Source organism: Paralichthys olivaceus, chromosome 3, assembly GCF_024713975.1.
Source record: "Paralichthys olivaceus isolate ysfri-2021 chromosome 3, ASM2471397v2, whole genome shotgun sequence".
In the NCBI taxonomy this organism is placed as follows: domain Eukaryota; kingdom Metazoa; phylum Chordata; class Actinopteri; order Pleuronectiformes; family Paralichthyidae; genus Paralichthys; species Paralichthys olivaceus.
In genome coordinates this window covers 13,485,057-13,501,347 of record NC_091095.1, presented here as the reverse complement: position 1 = coordinate 13,501,347, position 16,291 = coordinate 13,485,057, and the positions used below count along the sequence as shown (strand labels likewise).

At 42.7% G+C, this 16,291-nt stretch overlaps 1 protein-coding gene across 1 annotated transcript in view; it reads left to right on the top strand.

The window, feature by feature from the left end:
- Positions 1 to 11,264, top strand: part of qsox1 (quiescin Q6 sulfhydryl oxidase 1) — a 28,459-nt gene extending 17,195 nt beyond the window's left edge. Inside the window, exons 10-13 of the mRNA XM_069522037.1 lie at positions 1,303 to 1,441; positions 3,497 to 3,673; positions 8,998 to 9,159; positions 9,358 to 11,264. Coding sequence (XP_069378138.1) covers positions 1,303 to 1,441; positions 3,497 to 3,673; positions 8,998 to 9,159; positions 9,358 to 10,172 — 1,293 coding nt within the window. The 3' untranslated portion in view covers positions 10,173 to 11,264. The remainder of the gene's footprint in view (positions 1 to 1,302; positions 1,442 to 3,496; positions 3,674 to 8,997; positions 9,160 to 9,357) is intronic.
- The last annotated feature ends 5,027 nt before the right edge of the window (positions 11,265 to 16,291 follow it).

Sequence of the window (16,291 nt, the reverse complement as noted above, 5' to 3'; positions counted from 1 at the left end):
CTCACTCAGACATTTTCCGGATATTTTTCTAGAGGACTGTGAGGAAAAGTTCATAAAAATGTCCACAGCAACTGACTTGGATATTTGTGTTCTTACCTACAGAACATTTTCCTGGAAATGTCCAGACCTCAGTGCATTAAAGCAGCTATGCAAGCAGCCATCAAATATGTTTTGACAGTATGAATGAAGTTGGAGCTTCTTGTTTGTCCTCCGTCTTTTGTTCATACATTGTTTTCAGAAGTGGCCTCTGTACTAGATACAGCATCAAGAAAGTACATGAATCGGAAGGTTTTTAAGCCTAAGCAGGTAGGGAGGCATTTAAATGAAAATAAAGTGCACACTAGAGAGATAAGCAGCTGCAGGGAGAAGAGAGGGCAGGTCATCACAAAATTCACCCAGACTGACATCCTCACAACACAGTACAAATACATAAAAACAGATAAATATGGAGGTGTTTGAATATGTACTTTGCCCTTGTGTCGGTGCCAGCACATACCGCTGAAAATCTATGTGCTGTTGTCTTTGGAATGAAGCCTGCATGCCTCCAGTATACGGCCCCTCGCAAATTGAAAGAGTCACTTACTTACATCATTAGCTTTTAGCGGGCAAATCAATGGATCAATGAATCAATGGGAAGGTATGAATAGACTTCGCCTCAGAGGAAATGGACTCTGTATACACACACGTACACACACACACCAAATCTTTACTATTGACATGTGAGTAACCCTGTCAATCACGCCAGCAATGGCAGCACAGCGTGGTAAGAGAAACGACTTTATGTCAGAGAAAATATGTCGTTGGATTCAGCCAATGCTCACGGTTAGAGATCTGTATCGTTTCTGTTCATTAGCGGAGGGCTGAGCCATTAACCTGAGATTGACTTCTCATTGATCATGGAAACTACACGCAGCAGCTTTCATTAAGTTGAACAGGTTGGGAAAAGCTGGGGAGGCTCCACTTTTTAGACGATCTTTGTAATTCTCAAAGGAGAAGAATGGCGAGTTTCTATGTTTTTCTTATCGTGAACAAATCCCAAGAAAAGACTTAAACCAACAATGTATTCGTCTGTTTTTCTAACAGCTCTATCTGTCGCACTCAGACTTAATCCCATCCCACGGACGAGGTATTAAAACACAGGAACTGGCTGTTAGCAGGATCACAATGTTGTTGGTTCTGTCCTTTTAATGAGATTTATCGACAATAAGAAAAATATAGAATATGACCAACATTATCCTTCTAAGCTTTTTCTCATTCATCTGTTATTAGTGTTTATCTGTTGTTGGTCTCTTCTTCTCTCAGTCTCCAGACACGGCTTTGCCTGAAGGAGAGAAGTGGGTGGGCTGTCAGGGTTCACAGCCTCAATTCAGACGTTATCCTTGTGGGGTGTGGACTCTCTTCCATGTTCTCACTGTCCAGGCCAAGAAGGCCGGAAGCTCAGGTACACACACACACAGACACACACACACACACACACAAACACACACCTCCCTCATTTTATATTGCATGGGAAACACTTTCTGTTCAATAATTCATTAATTTATTTTCATTTTTTCATCATTGTTTCTTTATTTAGTTATATCTACTTCCCTGTCCACTTCTCTCACCTTTACCAGGTTCTTATTTAATCTGGCCCATAACCCTATTATATGAATAGTGCCCCTCATAGCACTCAATTATACGTCTTTAAAATACATCACAATTAGCAGGTATACGAGAGTTGGTAAACGCGAGCAAACCTGCGAAAAAAAGGTAACTGACCCCCTTCCCATTGCCAATTGAGGAGTTTGCCTTTCGGTCCACCCCCCCAGTGCGTCATGTTCAACATCGCGAACCCTGAGGCGCTTTCTCACTTCATTGTCTTTCCAAATTAGCACGCTCAACCGCATGTCATGTTTCCATCACTGCCGATCTGAGCTGAGTAAAACTTGTGTCTACTGCAGAGTCAATTGAAACAAAAGCCAGATGTTAGTGGGTTTTTTGATCAGTGGAAAAGGGGCTTTCGAGTGCTGCATTTTAACCCAAACCTAACCCTTGTTCTTACCCTAACCTAAACCTTAACCCTTTTACAGCAGTTTTAAAGAAAGGAACAGTCCTCACTTTCCCCAAATGTTTTCTTTGTTAGCTGTGGAAAAAAAAGGGCACTGAGAGTTCACAGAGACAGGGTGAGGTGAGGGCTTTGTGAGGCTTTCTAAACAAATTAGCCCAAGAATGTTTGGTGCACTACTTTTATTTCACACGGACCTGATTTTACATCTAACTGAAGGTCTGGCTCAGAGAAACACAAACGTGTGTCTCGATGACGTTTTGACCAGAATTCTTTTCCATCCTGTGCTTTGTGTCTTCTGGTCACAGCTAAAATTGAGCCTATTTGTGACTGTGTGAAAAGGGATTACGTTAGATTAGTGGAATGTGAGTGGTTAATAAAACAGACAGATGACCGGAGGCTCCACTGCTGGCAGGGACGTTAATCTCCCTTTAACGGACACACACATACATACACACACACACACACATTAATCCCAAGGTTTACGTACCGTCATGTGACCTGCAGATGGACTGGCCAGAAAGGGGGTGTCCATCTGGCCCCCCACAGATCACCATCTTAATGGGTGGAAACACACCCGCACAGGATGCACCATAACATAAAACTCATCCATATACACAAGCTGCCGACTTTATTAAAGGAGTAAACACATAAGTGAAGGTTTGAACATCTCAAACACAAGCTTGTCCCTATTTTCACACACACACACACACACACACACACACACACACACACACACACACACACACACTCCCAGACACACTTCCACTGCTCATCTGAACTTCCTGCTAAACCGAGGACAAAAGCGAGCAGCTCTGTGAAAATATGTTTGCTTACTGTTCTGGTCCTGAGACAACGGCCTGGCCACCATTCACACAGTGGGTTAACTGTGTTTAATCTCCACGTTGGGTTATCCCATTGGCATAGATTATTCATCTCAATATGGGGTTAACCCAGCTCTCTGTGACTCCTGGCCCACATAACCGTGGGAATCCTGGAGGCTGTGGACCCACACTGCCATTAGCGAGCTCTCAGGCTGCAGTGCACATCCACAGTACATTTTAATGTATAGCAACAACAAGCTTTACAAGGTGCAGGTTATTGTGCTTTACATTAGAGATCATGTCTGATTGTTGCAATGAGGTAATCTGTGCGTTTGCATATTGAAATTTACTCCTGGGTTTCAGCTTCCATCAGCTGTATGTTCACAATAAAAAATAAAAGTGTGAAGTGATAGTTTCAATATTTTTCATTTCATATTTCTCAAGATGTCACAACCGAAAAATAATCAGTGGCTGAATTCCACTTAGCTGCTTCAGTTTGAACTAAACGGAAAAATTTTTAGTGTTAGTAGCTGTTTGAAATGTTGAAAAAGTCTTTTGTTAAAAAGCCCTATTGTGACACATTTCTATTTTGAACTGCTCTGGTGTCTTGTGATTCCACCTGCAGATCCTCAGGAGGTGCTGACTGCGATGAGGAACTACGTCAGCAGCTTCTTCGGCTGCAGGCCGTGTGCCGAGCACTTTGAGAACATGGCGAGGGAAAGTCTGATGATGGTGAACACGTCGGTGGCGGCCATCCTCTGGCTGTGGAAACACCACAATCGCGTCAACAACAGACTTGCAGGTGGGGGGTCAGCACAGGTGACATAGTTAGAAAAATCTCAAAAGTCTCCTTTTCATTGTTTAGTTGGCAGCTGTGGTTCACTTTTTGTGTTTCCTTAAAATTACAGTGGGAAAACTTTTATACAGCATTTTTTGATTCATTCTCTGAATGAAAGTGAGGAATACTCAGGAAGAACTCACTTTTTAAATGGAAATGTTGACGAGTCTCAATGAGTAGTTTTTGCATAATCCTGCTAAATAACTAACAAACGCAGATGAAAGCACAACCACCTTGATCGAGCGAATCAAAAGCAACGTGTCTTTTCTGTAAATTACAAATTAGAATTGCAGATGCTGGTTACCTTTGTTAGTTAACACTCGAATTTGTGTTCTTTGAGGGTTCCATTTGGTTTTTGGCACTTTTTCTTATTTTGAAATTAATCTCGTACTGTTTACAATTATCATTATTATTTTGATTTAAGATGCAACAAATAAATAAGAAAAAATAAAGAATTTACTCTCTACCTTAGACACTATACAGAAAGTAGAGATGATTGATGTAATTCTTAGTGTGCCAAGCCCTCAGTGCTGTCCCTGTCCCTCCCACTCCCTCACATCCTTTCCTCTTTCCTCGTTCCTCTGTTCAGTGTGTATCAGCCTCTCCGTGGAATCATAAGTCTTACCTTCCTGCATTTTGCGGAAGATGTTAACTTCCAGTTTCCCCTCGTGTTCAGTTAGAGCCTGGTAATACCACTAAGAGGGTGAGGGGATGAGGAAGGGTGGATCCTCAGATCAGACACCAGCTGTCACCTCGTCTTAGCCCTGCAAGTATCATCTGTTTCTACCTCACCCGTTTTCTCCTGACTCCCCGTCTGTCCTCTTCCATCCCTCTAACACCCTTACACCAGTGTCCCTCAGCCATCACCTTACTGAGCGTCAAACATTTCCTCGAAGTCTGCACTCGTACCTTGACTCATGGCCTTGGCCCCCTGAATCCAACCTTCAGCTCAAGTTAATAACTTTTAATAGGTCTCATACAGAACTGAGAATCTTCAGATCTTTCATTCTGCATTTTTCCCTCTCATCACCAGTGTAGACTTCTATCTTTTGTCACTCTGTACAGAAGTTTATAAAGTTTTCTCTGGTTTCAGACTGAGCCCTATCTGCATATTACGCTTCTTCATGTCAGTCTTGCTAAACAGCCCCTGAGCGTCCCTCCTCCCTCGTCCAGGTTTTATGAGGCACAGGACTGTCATTAACAGCCCACTTTGTTAAATCACTGCCTTTTGTTTGAGCTGACTTCCCCCTCGTCTTTTTCAGGGACAGCTTGTGTCCTGAACAGCAGGGACCAGAAGGACACTGGTCCCTGCGAATATCTGCTCCCCAGACACTTGAGCACTATTCAGCCTTCCCCCCTTCATCCACGTGTCTCCCCTCTCTTCTACTGCCGTGCCCGTCTTTCTCTCTTTCCACTCACTGTCCCTTGGGACTCATATCCCCTGCTTGACAAGTAATAGTGCAGCATCCCCGCAGGATGGGTCCCACAGGAGCCACCCCTCACACACACAAACACACACACACACACACACACACACACACACACACACACACACACACACACACACACAATTCCCAAGGTATTGTGTGACAGCAGGTGGCAAACACCATGACACAAGCCACATGCGGTCCCCCTCGTTTCCTGCCCCTTCCGCACACACGCAGCATTTCCAAACATGGGTCAAGTTGTGGCGTGTGGCAGGGGGGAGTTAGTCACGGTGGAGGGCGAGCTGGGGTCCACAAGGGATAAGTCGGGTGATTCACAGAGGGAAAGAGAGAGAGGGAGGAGCTGAGGGTTTGGCTGTGTTTGTAGCAATGAGTGGCTGTGTCTCCCTCAGGAGAGCACACTCCATACACTCAACCCCTCCTCTCCCTTTTGCCTAAAGTGGAGCTCTTTAGCAGGCCTCCCCGCCCCTCCTTTCAAGAGCAGCCATGCATGAAAGAGCATCTATTTGTAAAGCGGCTGAACAATTAATTTAGCTGGCAACAAAGAGGCCCCAGGGCCCTCGGCCTCCTCGCAGCAGCAGAATGGAGACTGGTGGCAGCTCAGTCCTGTTGCTGCTTGTCAACAGGCTGAGACTGATTCACATTTCTACAGACAAAAAGCTGCAGCAGGCATCGCTGCTCCACTTCTGTGAAATCATGTGCAGCGCTGCCTGCTGATTTGAGGGTTTTATGGTAGACACATATTGATTATTACTAAGACCAGGCATTGTTTGAAATGTCCTATACTAATATATATGGCTTAGTACCAGTAACAACAAAATCTATATGTTTTAATAAATTGTGCATGCTGGCAGACAACAACTTGACCAGCTTGTGTGGTTACCCTACGATAAATCAGTATCTGTATCAGTATCTGATTCACATATTCGGCACCAAAACTGGTATTTTTGGCTTCTATGTTATGTTTAAAAAATCAGAGGTAGGTTTGGCAAATGTTGCATCATTAAAAATATTTTGGCAGCTTCCAAGTTTTAGTGTGCCGACAGTCTCTCTGTTTGTTTGTATGCTGTTGCCTTCAGAAAAGAACATACCTCCGCCAAGGCCCATCAGTCCCCTCATGAAACCACATTTAAAAATTCACTAGATCCATTAGATAGATTTCATTTTGACTCAGAAATATCAGTCCTTAAATATCCAGGAATTTCATAATTCTAATTGAATGGTTTCTTTCCTGAGGCTTATTATCTCCTTCCACTAAGTTTCTAGAAAATCTGCACTGTAGTTTCAGCGTAATCCTGCTGACTAACAGACAAATGAAAAAAGAAACAAACATAGATGAAAACATAACCTCCTTGGTGGAGGTCAGCATATGTTACCACCTGAATTTTAAAAAGAACTGTACATTTTTTTGTGTCTGATATTGTGAGTTTGTTAATCACATACTGAAGGTATTCATCGTTATGGTCTGTTGGTAGTAAGATGTCCTCTACTGACCTCAGCTCCATTATCTTTGCTGTATTTATGTCAGTAATTCCTGGAGTTAACAACATTGTATAACTGTGAACTAATATCATCTCAAAAGATAAAGTAAAACTAAAAAATTTTATATATCTCACCACAAATTTTATGCCAGATTATGTGGGAAGGTTTTGTTGTGGTTATTTAAATGAGATTAAAATGACATCAGCTGTGCTTCTTGTCAACCATGATAGCTCCGCGTGCCGTACGCTGCAGGTGATCCTCACTTAGAGAATTAGTGCTGAGGAAGCTAGTTTGACGTGCTGAACAATACATATTTATACCTGATGAATATGTATGTGCGGCGGCGATGACATCTCAGTGACAGCCCATTGTGGCAATCTCAGTATGGCTGGTATGGCTAAAGTCACCCTGGCCGCAAATGTGGCAAGCTCATTAGAATAAGGGGAGAGATGTGAGGCATCTGGTGTGTGTGTGTGTGCTCTCACCTGCTGAAATGTATAAAAGCCCCCACACACAACCGCAGGCAGCATCCTATCCAGGACACAGTAAAATTGATGTATCCTTTATGTAAAGTACTGTATGCAGAGTACATACACTTGCATATGACTGAGATTAATCTTGAGCGGTGGAGAGGAGGAGGAGGGAGCGGCGGCGATGGAGGTGCTGGAGGATGTAAATTGACAGTGCTGTAAAGTGACAGACCTGCTGCTGCTCTGCTTTTTTCCCCTCTCCTTTTACACACACAAACACACACGTGCACACAATGGCCTGTTGGTGACAACAAGCAATTTATTACTAGACACAGCCCTGTGTTTGTGTCCCTGTGGGCAATTGTGCTGTGTGCGTCCATCTGAGCTTGTGTAAGAGCCTGAAAATCTATTTTCTGTGTGTTTTTCTGCCAGTCTGTTTGCATGGGTGCAGGGTGTGTTTATGTGTGAGAGTGTGTGTGTGTGTGTGTGTGTGTGTGTTTGTGTGTAAGTGTGTGTGTGAGAGTGTAAGTGTGTGTGTGAGAGATGAGGGGTGTGGGTAGACGGCGGCTACATAAAAGAAAACATGTTAAAGGAGAAAGTTTCTAATTCATTAGGAGGACAGATGCCCTCTGAGGTTTCTGTTGCTCTCATGTTCAATTTGGAGATTGGACTCCACTTTCAAAAGGGTGTGAAAGGACAAGACAGGTGGTCCAGTGCACCGGGGTCTGCCGTCTGAAAACAGGGATTGTGTGTGTGGGCCTGTCTGAGTGTGTGTGTGTGTGTGTGTGTGTGTGTGTGTGTGTGTGTGTGTGTGTGTGTGTGTGTGTGTGTGTGTGTGTGTGTGTGTGTGTGTGTGTGTGTGTGTGTGTGTGTGTGTGTGTGTGTGTGTGTGTGTGTGTGTGTGTATACCCAAGTAGAGAAGCTGTCCACTTTGGCCACATCTATTATCTCACCACCCCTCCCACTGGGACATCCCAGAAGCCCATTGATCATTATTAGACCCTGTCATACATCCACACGCCCACACACACACAAAATATCAATCCCTAGATTACATGCGCAGAAACACGGAAAGATGATTTACATATATACACTTAAACACATACATACACATATGCATATAGGCACTTAGTTTTTACGAGCACTGTGACAAGATCAAATGGGTTCAGCGCAGATTGCACACACTCCTCAAAGCACTTACATCCTCAAGTCAACGCATCAACAAGGAGAATAAAAGAAACAACAATAGGTGAAGTGGCTGACTGGAAGCTCAGAGATGTGTGGTTACGTTATCTAATTTAAGTTTGTGAAGTACTCAATAGTTAGACTTTGATACAGCTGTAGTAAACAAAGAAGAAGGCCTGGTTAGATCCTGAACAACATGAAAAATACTCAATTACAAGGTTGAGTGTTCAAAAACAACTTTTCCAATTGGGGTTAAAAGTATTTAATTACCTGACACAGCAGTTTAATGCTATGATAAGTCCACATAGGGCCATATGGATTCCCTAGAGTCCACTCCATACACTACCAGGAGTACATTTAGTTGTATAGCACTACATTATATTATCTGAAATTATCATATGTTTATTGGTATTTAAAATAACAGAATAAACTCAAAATGCAATATTATCCTGGGTGTAAATGTGCCATAAAAATGGACTTGTCTTTTTTGTAAAGCTGTAAAACACATTTTAAGCAAATAAAAGATTTACAGAAAAATGTCATGAGCCAGTAATAGATCAGGATTATTATTGTGGCTCTCACATTACAGGATTTATATTTCTCAACCACACACAAACCCACTCCTGGTCACAACTGATCCTTCACTGAAACATTCTCAACTCTGCTGTACAATTCAGTAGCCTTGCTTCTGTGTTTATCTCTCCAGGGGCTTTGAGTGAAGACCCCAACTTCCCAAAGATCCAGTGGCCTTCACCAGAAATGTGTCCCTCCTGCCATATGGTGAGGGAAAACGGAGACCACAGGTGGAGCCAAGAGAAGGTGCTGCCCTTCCTTGTGTCCTACTTCTCCTCCGACAGCATCCTCACAGGTATCAGATCCTTCAGTTAACAAAATCAAAAAAAATCATCTCCAAAGATGTGTTTTAAAAGTATCTAGTTGACAAGTGAAAGTGAATCAGTTATTTCAAATTAAACAGTAGAAGTAAAAAAAAAAAAAGAAACAAGGCAACAAATAATGGTGTAGATAAATCCTAATAATAATAATAGTGTGTCTCTTTCCCTGTCAGACTATCTTGAAGATGAAAGCCAGATCCTGACAAAACAGAGGGAAAAACAGGCCAGCAAGCAGCGAGCTTTAGAAGCTCAGAAACGTGTTGAAAGGAAAGCCAGGGAGGCCTCAGACTTCATGATGCATCCTCCAGTACAGCCCACTGTGCAAGAAGAAGAAGAGGAGGAAGAGGAAGAGGAGGGAGAGGAGCCACAAGATGAAGCAGTGACAGATGAAGAGGATGAAGGTGCGGAGGGAGCGGCGGCAGTAGATGAGATGGGCAGTAAGACCTCTGAGCCGAGTCCTTGGGCCAAACCTGAAATGGAGTTGGGTCGAAGGCAGCAGCAGGCCCGCAGAAAGCCGAGCATTGTGGGGATGAGGATGCGAGACACACAGGAGGACATTGTGGATCTGGACTCATTTGTCAATCAGCACTACAAGGCCAAGGCTCTGCAGTTGGCCGCCTCCAGCCGGGTCAAACAACGCACCCTGCAGAGGAAGGTGGAGCAGGAGCCAGGGCCTGTGTTCAGACTCGGCATGGAGCTGGACGCAGGGCTCGGGATGGTGGGCCTGCAACCTATGGAGGCCGACTTTGACCTGGACATGGGGCAGAAGAGGGTGCGGCTGCAAAAGCGAGAACTGACGGGCCAGTACTTTGGCGAGGAGTTGAGCCACAAGGGACACTGGATGTCTATGCTGAGCATCGGATTCTCCAAAGTGGACATCAGCCTGTGTGTCATTCTTTACCTTCTGTCCTCTATGTGTCTACTCGCCATGTACCTGTTCTTCAAAAACCGCTTCAGGCTACGGCGGGTTAAAATATCCCTGCCCTGAACCAAAGAGTGTCCAGATCTGAGCTGAGTCACAGCAATGATTAACATTCATTAGGTTCATGTAGGCTAAGGTTGGGGTTAGTGTAAGGGGATGTGCCAAGATTAATGTCATCTTAAGGTGGTCCACTTAAATGTTACCTACAGCGCAGGAAGCCAAGGACATGTTTGTTTCCAGATGTTATGGAAGTGTCTGACTAGAGGAGGAAGGGAACATTACTATCTTTACATCTTGGAAAATCATGAGACTTATGTATCCTTGCACTTAATCCGTCCTCCAAGTCTTTTAGGCAGCATTTCCACTGTGGTTCACATATATTTCTGTTTGGGCTTTGTGCTTAAGTTAAGGATAACAAATTGCGCTTTTGATTTACCACTTATGAAGGATGAAATTAATTTAACATTTTTTAAATTTGTATGAAATAAATTACCTATAATACATATTTGGGAGGTGGGGGTTGTGCTACAGAATTTGTTTTCGTTGTTTTATTGAAGTTATGAAAGCCTCCTAATTCCCTGTGTACTATGACCAAAAAATTAAGTTTCACCATTGATTTGTATATAGTTAATATGTTAATAATATTTGAATCAATTGATTTAAATACTCAAATAGTTGATCTTTCAGTGATTTCAAAAATAATCTTAAATTACTGATTTAAGATGTCTGTCACTGTTTGTTAAGTAATGGAATGGTGAAAAAACAATCCCATCCCCTAAATTCTTTGTGAGTTCTTCTAAAAGTGTTGTGTGACTGCAGCTTATGCTGAATACTGTGACTGGACCAGAAGGTGCTCAGTCGCTTTCTCCAGAGAATAGCCGATCAGCCCTTTGTTCTTCAGCTCCTTTGAGTAGGTCTACATTACACTGAGTTTTACATCACGTCTTTGAGTATTACATCACACTGCTGAGCCTACACAACAGCTACTTGTGTTGTTTCTGAAGTGTTGTGAAGTGATGCATATGTTCACACTGGACAAGGTTTGAGAATAAGCAGGATTTGTTTTTGGCTGGTGTCCACGATGTGAAGATTCTGCTGACCATCTCAAACGCACTGTTCTGCTTCTGTCTGAATCAATAAAATTATTTTTGATAAGGACTCATTGCTTTTTCAATGTTCTGATCTGTCATTGAAAACTTTAATTTGGTAGGGTGTGTTTGAACTAATGCATTCTGTAGAGAAGAATTAAACCCTTTGTAATATATGGACTGTTCTATGGAAAGAACAAATAACGTTATCCCATCTTCAGAAAAAGGGTTCCCCAAGGCTGAGTGCTTGGGCCCCTTTTTTTGCAATACATACATACTTCCTTAGCTTCAATTGTCCACACACATGGACATTGACCTCCACCTGCTACCCTCTAATGCTTGCTTACAGGCCAACCTCTGTGTCTGCATCCATGGACTCAATCACTCACTTTATAGTACTTCTTGGCCATTGTGTTCTTCCAAGGAATGTGGACTGGCTTTGCAATCCCTGCGCTCAAGAGAATCACAGCCCAGACAGTGTTTTGTTGTGGTTCCTAAGTGAACCAAAGCCTGAATCTAAGCAGGGGAATCCCTCTGTATCTTCCAGAACCTCCTGAAGACTCATCTCCATTGAGCCTTAACTCCTCTCACAACACCTCCATCACCCTAACATGCCTAACTAGCACTTACTGTGCACCTTTTTATCTGATCTCCTTCACGTTGTTTTCATCATTTCAATCTCTCCTAAATCTTTAGTGCTGTCCCTCCGTTATAAGTCACTTTGGATGAAAATGACCGACATCAAAATATTTTTACGAAACCCTCCAGATTTGAGAATAACAAATTCATGTTTGTTTTTTGTTTTGATCATGACGACAGGACTTGAGGCAAGGAGGAGCAGGGTGTTGCATGTATAATGGGGGGTTAAAGCATCCAAGGTTGAAGGAAAAAGCCTGTTGCCATCTGCTGTGCAGCGCAAGCTAAATCCTAACAATTTCATTGGGATTATAGCAAGTGAGTAATCCAGCTTTCCTTTAGGACTAGAGGGGAGAGATTACCCTTGAGGATTAGCTCCCTGCAGATAATAAACTTTATTAAAACGCAATCGGCTTTCGTGGGGCTTCTTCCCTCACACACTTGGAGGTGGGCTCTTTTCGGGGAGGGGAGCAACAGTGGGGCAGAAGTATGGGAGAGGGGGTCAGGTGAAAGACACAGCGGTGTGTGAGATAGATGAATGGATGGACAGACAGAGGGTGAGGGGTTTGATGTTCTCCAGATTACAACAAGCCCATCTGAAGGACATCGAGCGCTTGATCTTCAGCTTTGAGGTTCCTGGAACGGTGGCGTGAATCCCCTTGACTCCTGCCCCTTTACCTCTACCCCAATCCTGTCACACGTACACGTACACACACGCACTCACACACACACATCCTCATCCCAAATGCCACTCCATATCTTTATCCAAACCACGTCAGGCAGGTTTTGATGGTTGAATAGTTGAGTTAAGGCAGTCGATTCTTCTAACAACAAACACACACTCACACAGAATAGGTTGATTAATGGCCCCACATTAAAGCAGAGGAGCATCACGGCTGAGCAGCTGTGGTTGTGTGACTAAATCAAACTCTCCCATACTTTGAATTAGACCCTGAACGACACATTGTAATTGCCAGAATGAATTGAGGAAAGAACAGTTTGTCAGAGGGAAACTTCTGCATGTTATGTATTCCTTTTGCAAACATTATCCAGTATATCATGAGACAAATTTTAATATCAGGGTGGGCTTTTATTCTTATGTGCCCTTCTAAAACTTTTTGTGTTTGTTAATTGTTAGTTTTGTTACATCTGAAAGTCGAGACAGGGACCATTGAGAAAATGTGAAAAGCTCATAGGATTTTTCTTTTGCCTAAATCCATTATAGCCTTTTGGTTTAAATACTTTTCTCCCACATCTGATCTATTAGTCTGTTTAAATGTTTACCTGTGTTTGTTATTGGATTGGAGCGATGCTTTGTGCTCCTCATTACCCAGAAGTCCTCTCATAAGGTGCCCTGAGCCTCATTGTGCTGCAAGTTTTGCTGGTTCGAACTAAAGATGGTTAGTATTTATATAATATCTGTCAGCAACTTTGCCAAGGCTGAGGTTCACACTAAGAACAAGAGGCTTCAAATCTAAATCAAGACACATTCAGAGCTGTTCATGCATCTGAATGCAGAAACTGAATCTGTTTTATTTGTATTTACTTCCAGCTAATCAGATTAAATGTACAAATCATGCCGGGAATAAACAAGATAGTGACAGAATAAAGAAAAAAGTCACACAGGAGTAAAAATGCACAAAGAACCATATAAAATAAAAGTCAAAAACTTGAAATACATAAACAGATAGTCCTGGACAAAGTTGAAAAACAAAAGTTAAATTGTAAAGTAAAAATCAAAAAGCAATATATGTAATAATAATGTAAATGATTGAGCTATAAAGGGTCTTATGGGCTGATTTCTTTGGTCAGAATTCATTATGCTAAGCTAAGCTAATTGCCTTCTGTCTACAGCCTCATATGTAACATAATGCAACAGAACAGCATCTGCAAAGAACTTGAAGCTTTAGAGCTTATTAGGTTTGTGTTTTTGTTTTGTCAGCGCTGTCTGAGTTAAAGATCAAGGTCTTCAATTAGTGTTTCTAGTAGAGCTCATGATTTTGTTCTCTGTCTAGGTTAAAAATGAAGTGTTCAAAAAGGAATAGAAATGATATCGACAGTTCTTGAAAATCTAATACATAGACCTTTAAGGATTGTTTTGTCTAAGCTTTTGTTTTTCGCCTCACATCAGCAAAACCATCTAGAAATCATCCAGTTTGTCGTCGCCCCTCCAGCTACATGTGCCAGCTCTGTTGCACAAAATGACCTGATTACTTTCTTGAAAACTTTCCACACAACTTTTTGGCGTGTGCGTTGATTGTTGTGGAGGATAAATGTTGTGCAGTGACACACTGTTGTGTTGTGAAGGGTAAAAACCTCACCTTGCTGCCCTGTTGTTGTCTTCCATAAATTAGACAATGTGGGGTTTTATAGTCGCTTCTCTCCTGCATGCTCTCTGCCTCGATGTTTATTACCCCTCCGGTATTGATATTAAAATGCAGGAGGGCCCTGATGCATTTTTCTGTCATCTCTCTTTCAGACTTTAATAATACTATAAAGCTTCCTGCTGTGGACAGAGGGAGAAGTGGGGTGTGTGGGGGGTGCTGAATAAATTATGAAAAAAAAACTAAGCCAGGTCCCCTTTAGGTTTTAAACATTCAGCCTTTTAGAGGCAGGAGTCAAGTAGGGTCAGATCCATCTCATTTTACTGCTGCGGTCCCTCCCCCTTTCATGTGGACGCTCATCTGCTCATCTCCCGAACATCTCATCACACCAGTGTCAGTGTGTCGGGCTGCTGTCTGTGCACCGAGGGACCAGGGAGGGGGGGTTTAGCCAAGTCCTCACAGTTCATCTGTGCCCAGCAGAGAGTTGTATGGGAGGGAGGGAAACCCCAGTAAATCAATAACCTCCTATCAACTACATTTAGGCCTTGATCATCAGCTACCTCGGCTGCACTGTTTTGATTTCAGCACAACTCTGACCTTTGCTTCTGCTCTGTTTTGGTTTCTGATGTTCTGACTCTGGTCTCAGCCCCCCCTCCACTGTCAGTGTGTATATAGTTTACAGGAAGTGTTTGTGTAATGAAGTTGGAGAGGATCCAACACTTGTCAGTCACATTGTTTTAATTCGCTCAGCTGACACTGCTCCCATAGCTGAACGGAAGATTCGCTCTGGGTTGGATGAAAATCCTGAGGAATGAAAAGGGTTTTTAACACATTTTTATTTCAGGTCACTTGGATGTACGAAAAGAGGCTTTGTGGCCACTTTATTTAAACCTGTCTTAACTGTAAATAGCAAAATATATTTAACAACAGTTTATGAATGTTTAGAATATTGTAATTTTGTTGTTGTGCTTTGTTACATGCGACATCTTTTTAAATCGCTGCCCTGCAAGGAGAGGGATCCCTCCAATGTTCCTGAGAGGATGTCAGGCCTTCTACAAATTGTTAAACCCAAACAATGGTTGTTAATATGGGCTATACAAATACAATCTAATTTGATTTATTTCTGTTTCATTTCATACAGTGAAAACTATTTAATGCATTTTAAGTTTTATTGAACTTAACTCCAACTCTGAGAATTGGAATATGAACCGGCTTACATGGGCCACATAAAAAAAAAAATCAACCTTTCCTTTGGGAGATTTCTGTAAATATCATTTTTTTGTTAAGGGTTTATTTTATTATACGTTTTGTTTTCAGAGACACATTTTTGTGTCATAGCTCATAGGTGAAAGTACACTTTTTACCACCTCGTTTTTTATTCAGTCATAGGCCTTTCAACGTCAGTGTCAGGAGGACGTGGAGGATCCTGGCCGTGAAGCTGCAGGCATGGCAACATCTGGACCAAATCAGAAAACGTCTATCCAGAGGTTCCTGCAAAAATACCCCATAATTTAATTGTTTATTTAAACATAGTTAGAATGATGTATGTCTGTGATAAGTGCAGCCTTTATAACCCTTGTCTGGGCGTCTTAATAAAAGAATCAGCCACCTCTGCCCAGTTATTAGTGAATCTGAATCTCAGTCTCTCATCGGGAGCACTGGCTGAACCGTGGTTCTAGTTATTTGAGTCAAACGAGCCTATTACCGCCTCGTCTCAGCTCGACGGGGTCGGGTTCAATCAGGGAATTGGAAAATATCATTTCTGACGTCTATAGCTTTTCGTTTGTTCAACCAATCTCTCCCACTAATTACCCAAATGGACAGGAGCTGTCAGGAGACAATAACTATTCCCTAATAGAATTTGCCCCCCAAATGCAATTTAATTTTCTCCTCCACGCTCTCTCCCAAGGTTTTTTTTCCCCCCTTCGCTTTTTCTGCCTCTCTCGCTCTCTCTGTCCCTCTTCTGCCTCCGGACCGAACGGTGAGGGACGCGCGGTGCCACTGCTGCGTAATGCTGCTGCTCCGTCAGTGGATGTGAGTATGGACTGAATGACTGGCTGCTGCTGCTGCTGCTGCTGTTTCTGTGAAAGCTCCGGTTCCGCCTGCTGAGGCGAACATCATGGAAGAGAAGAAGAGG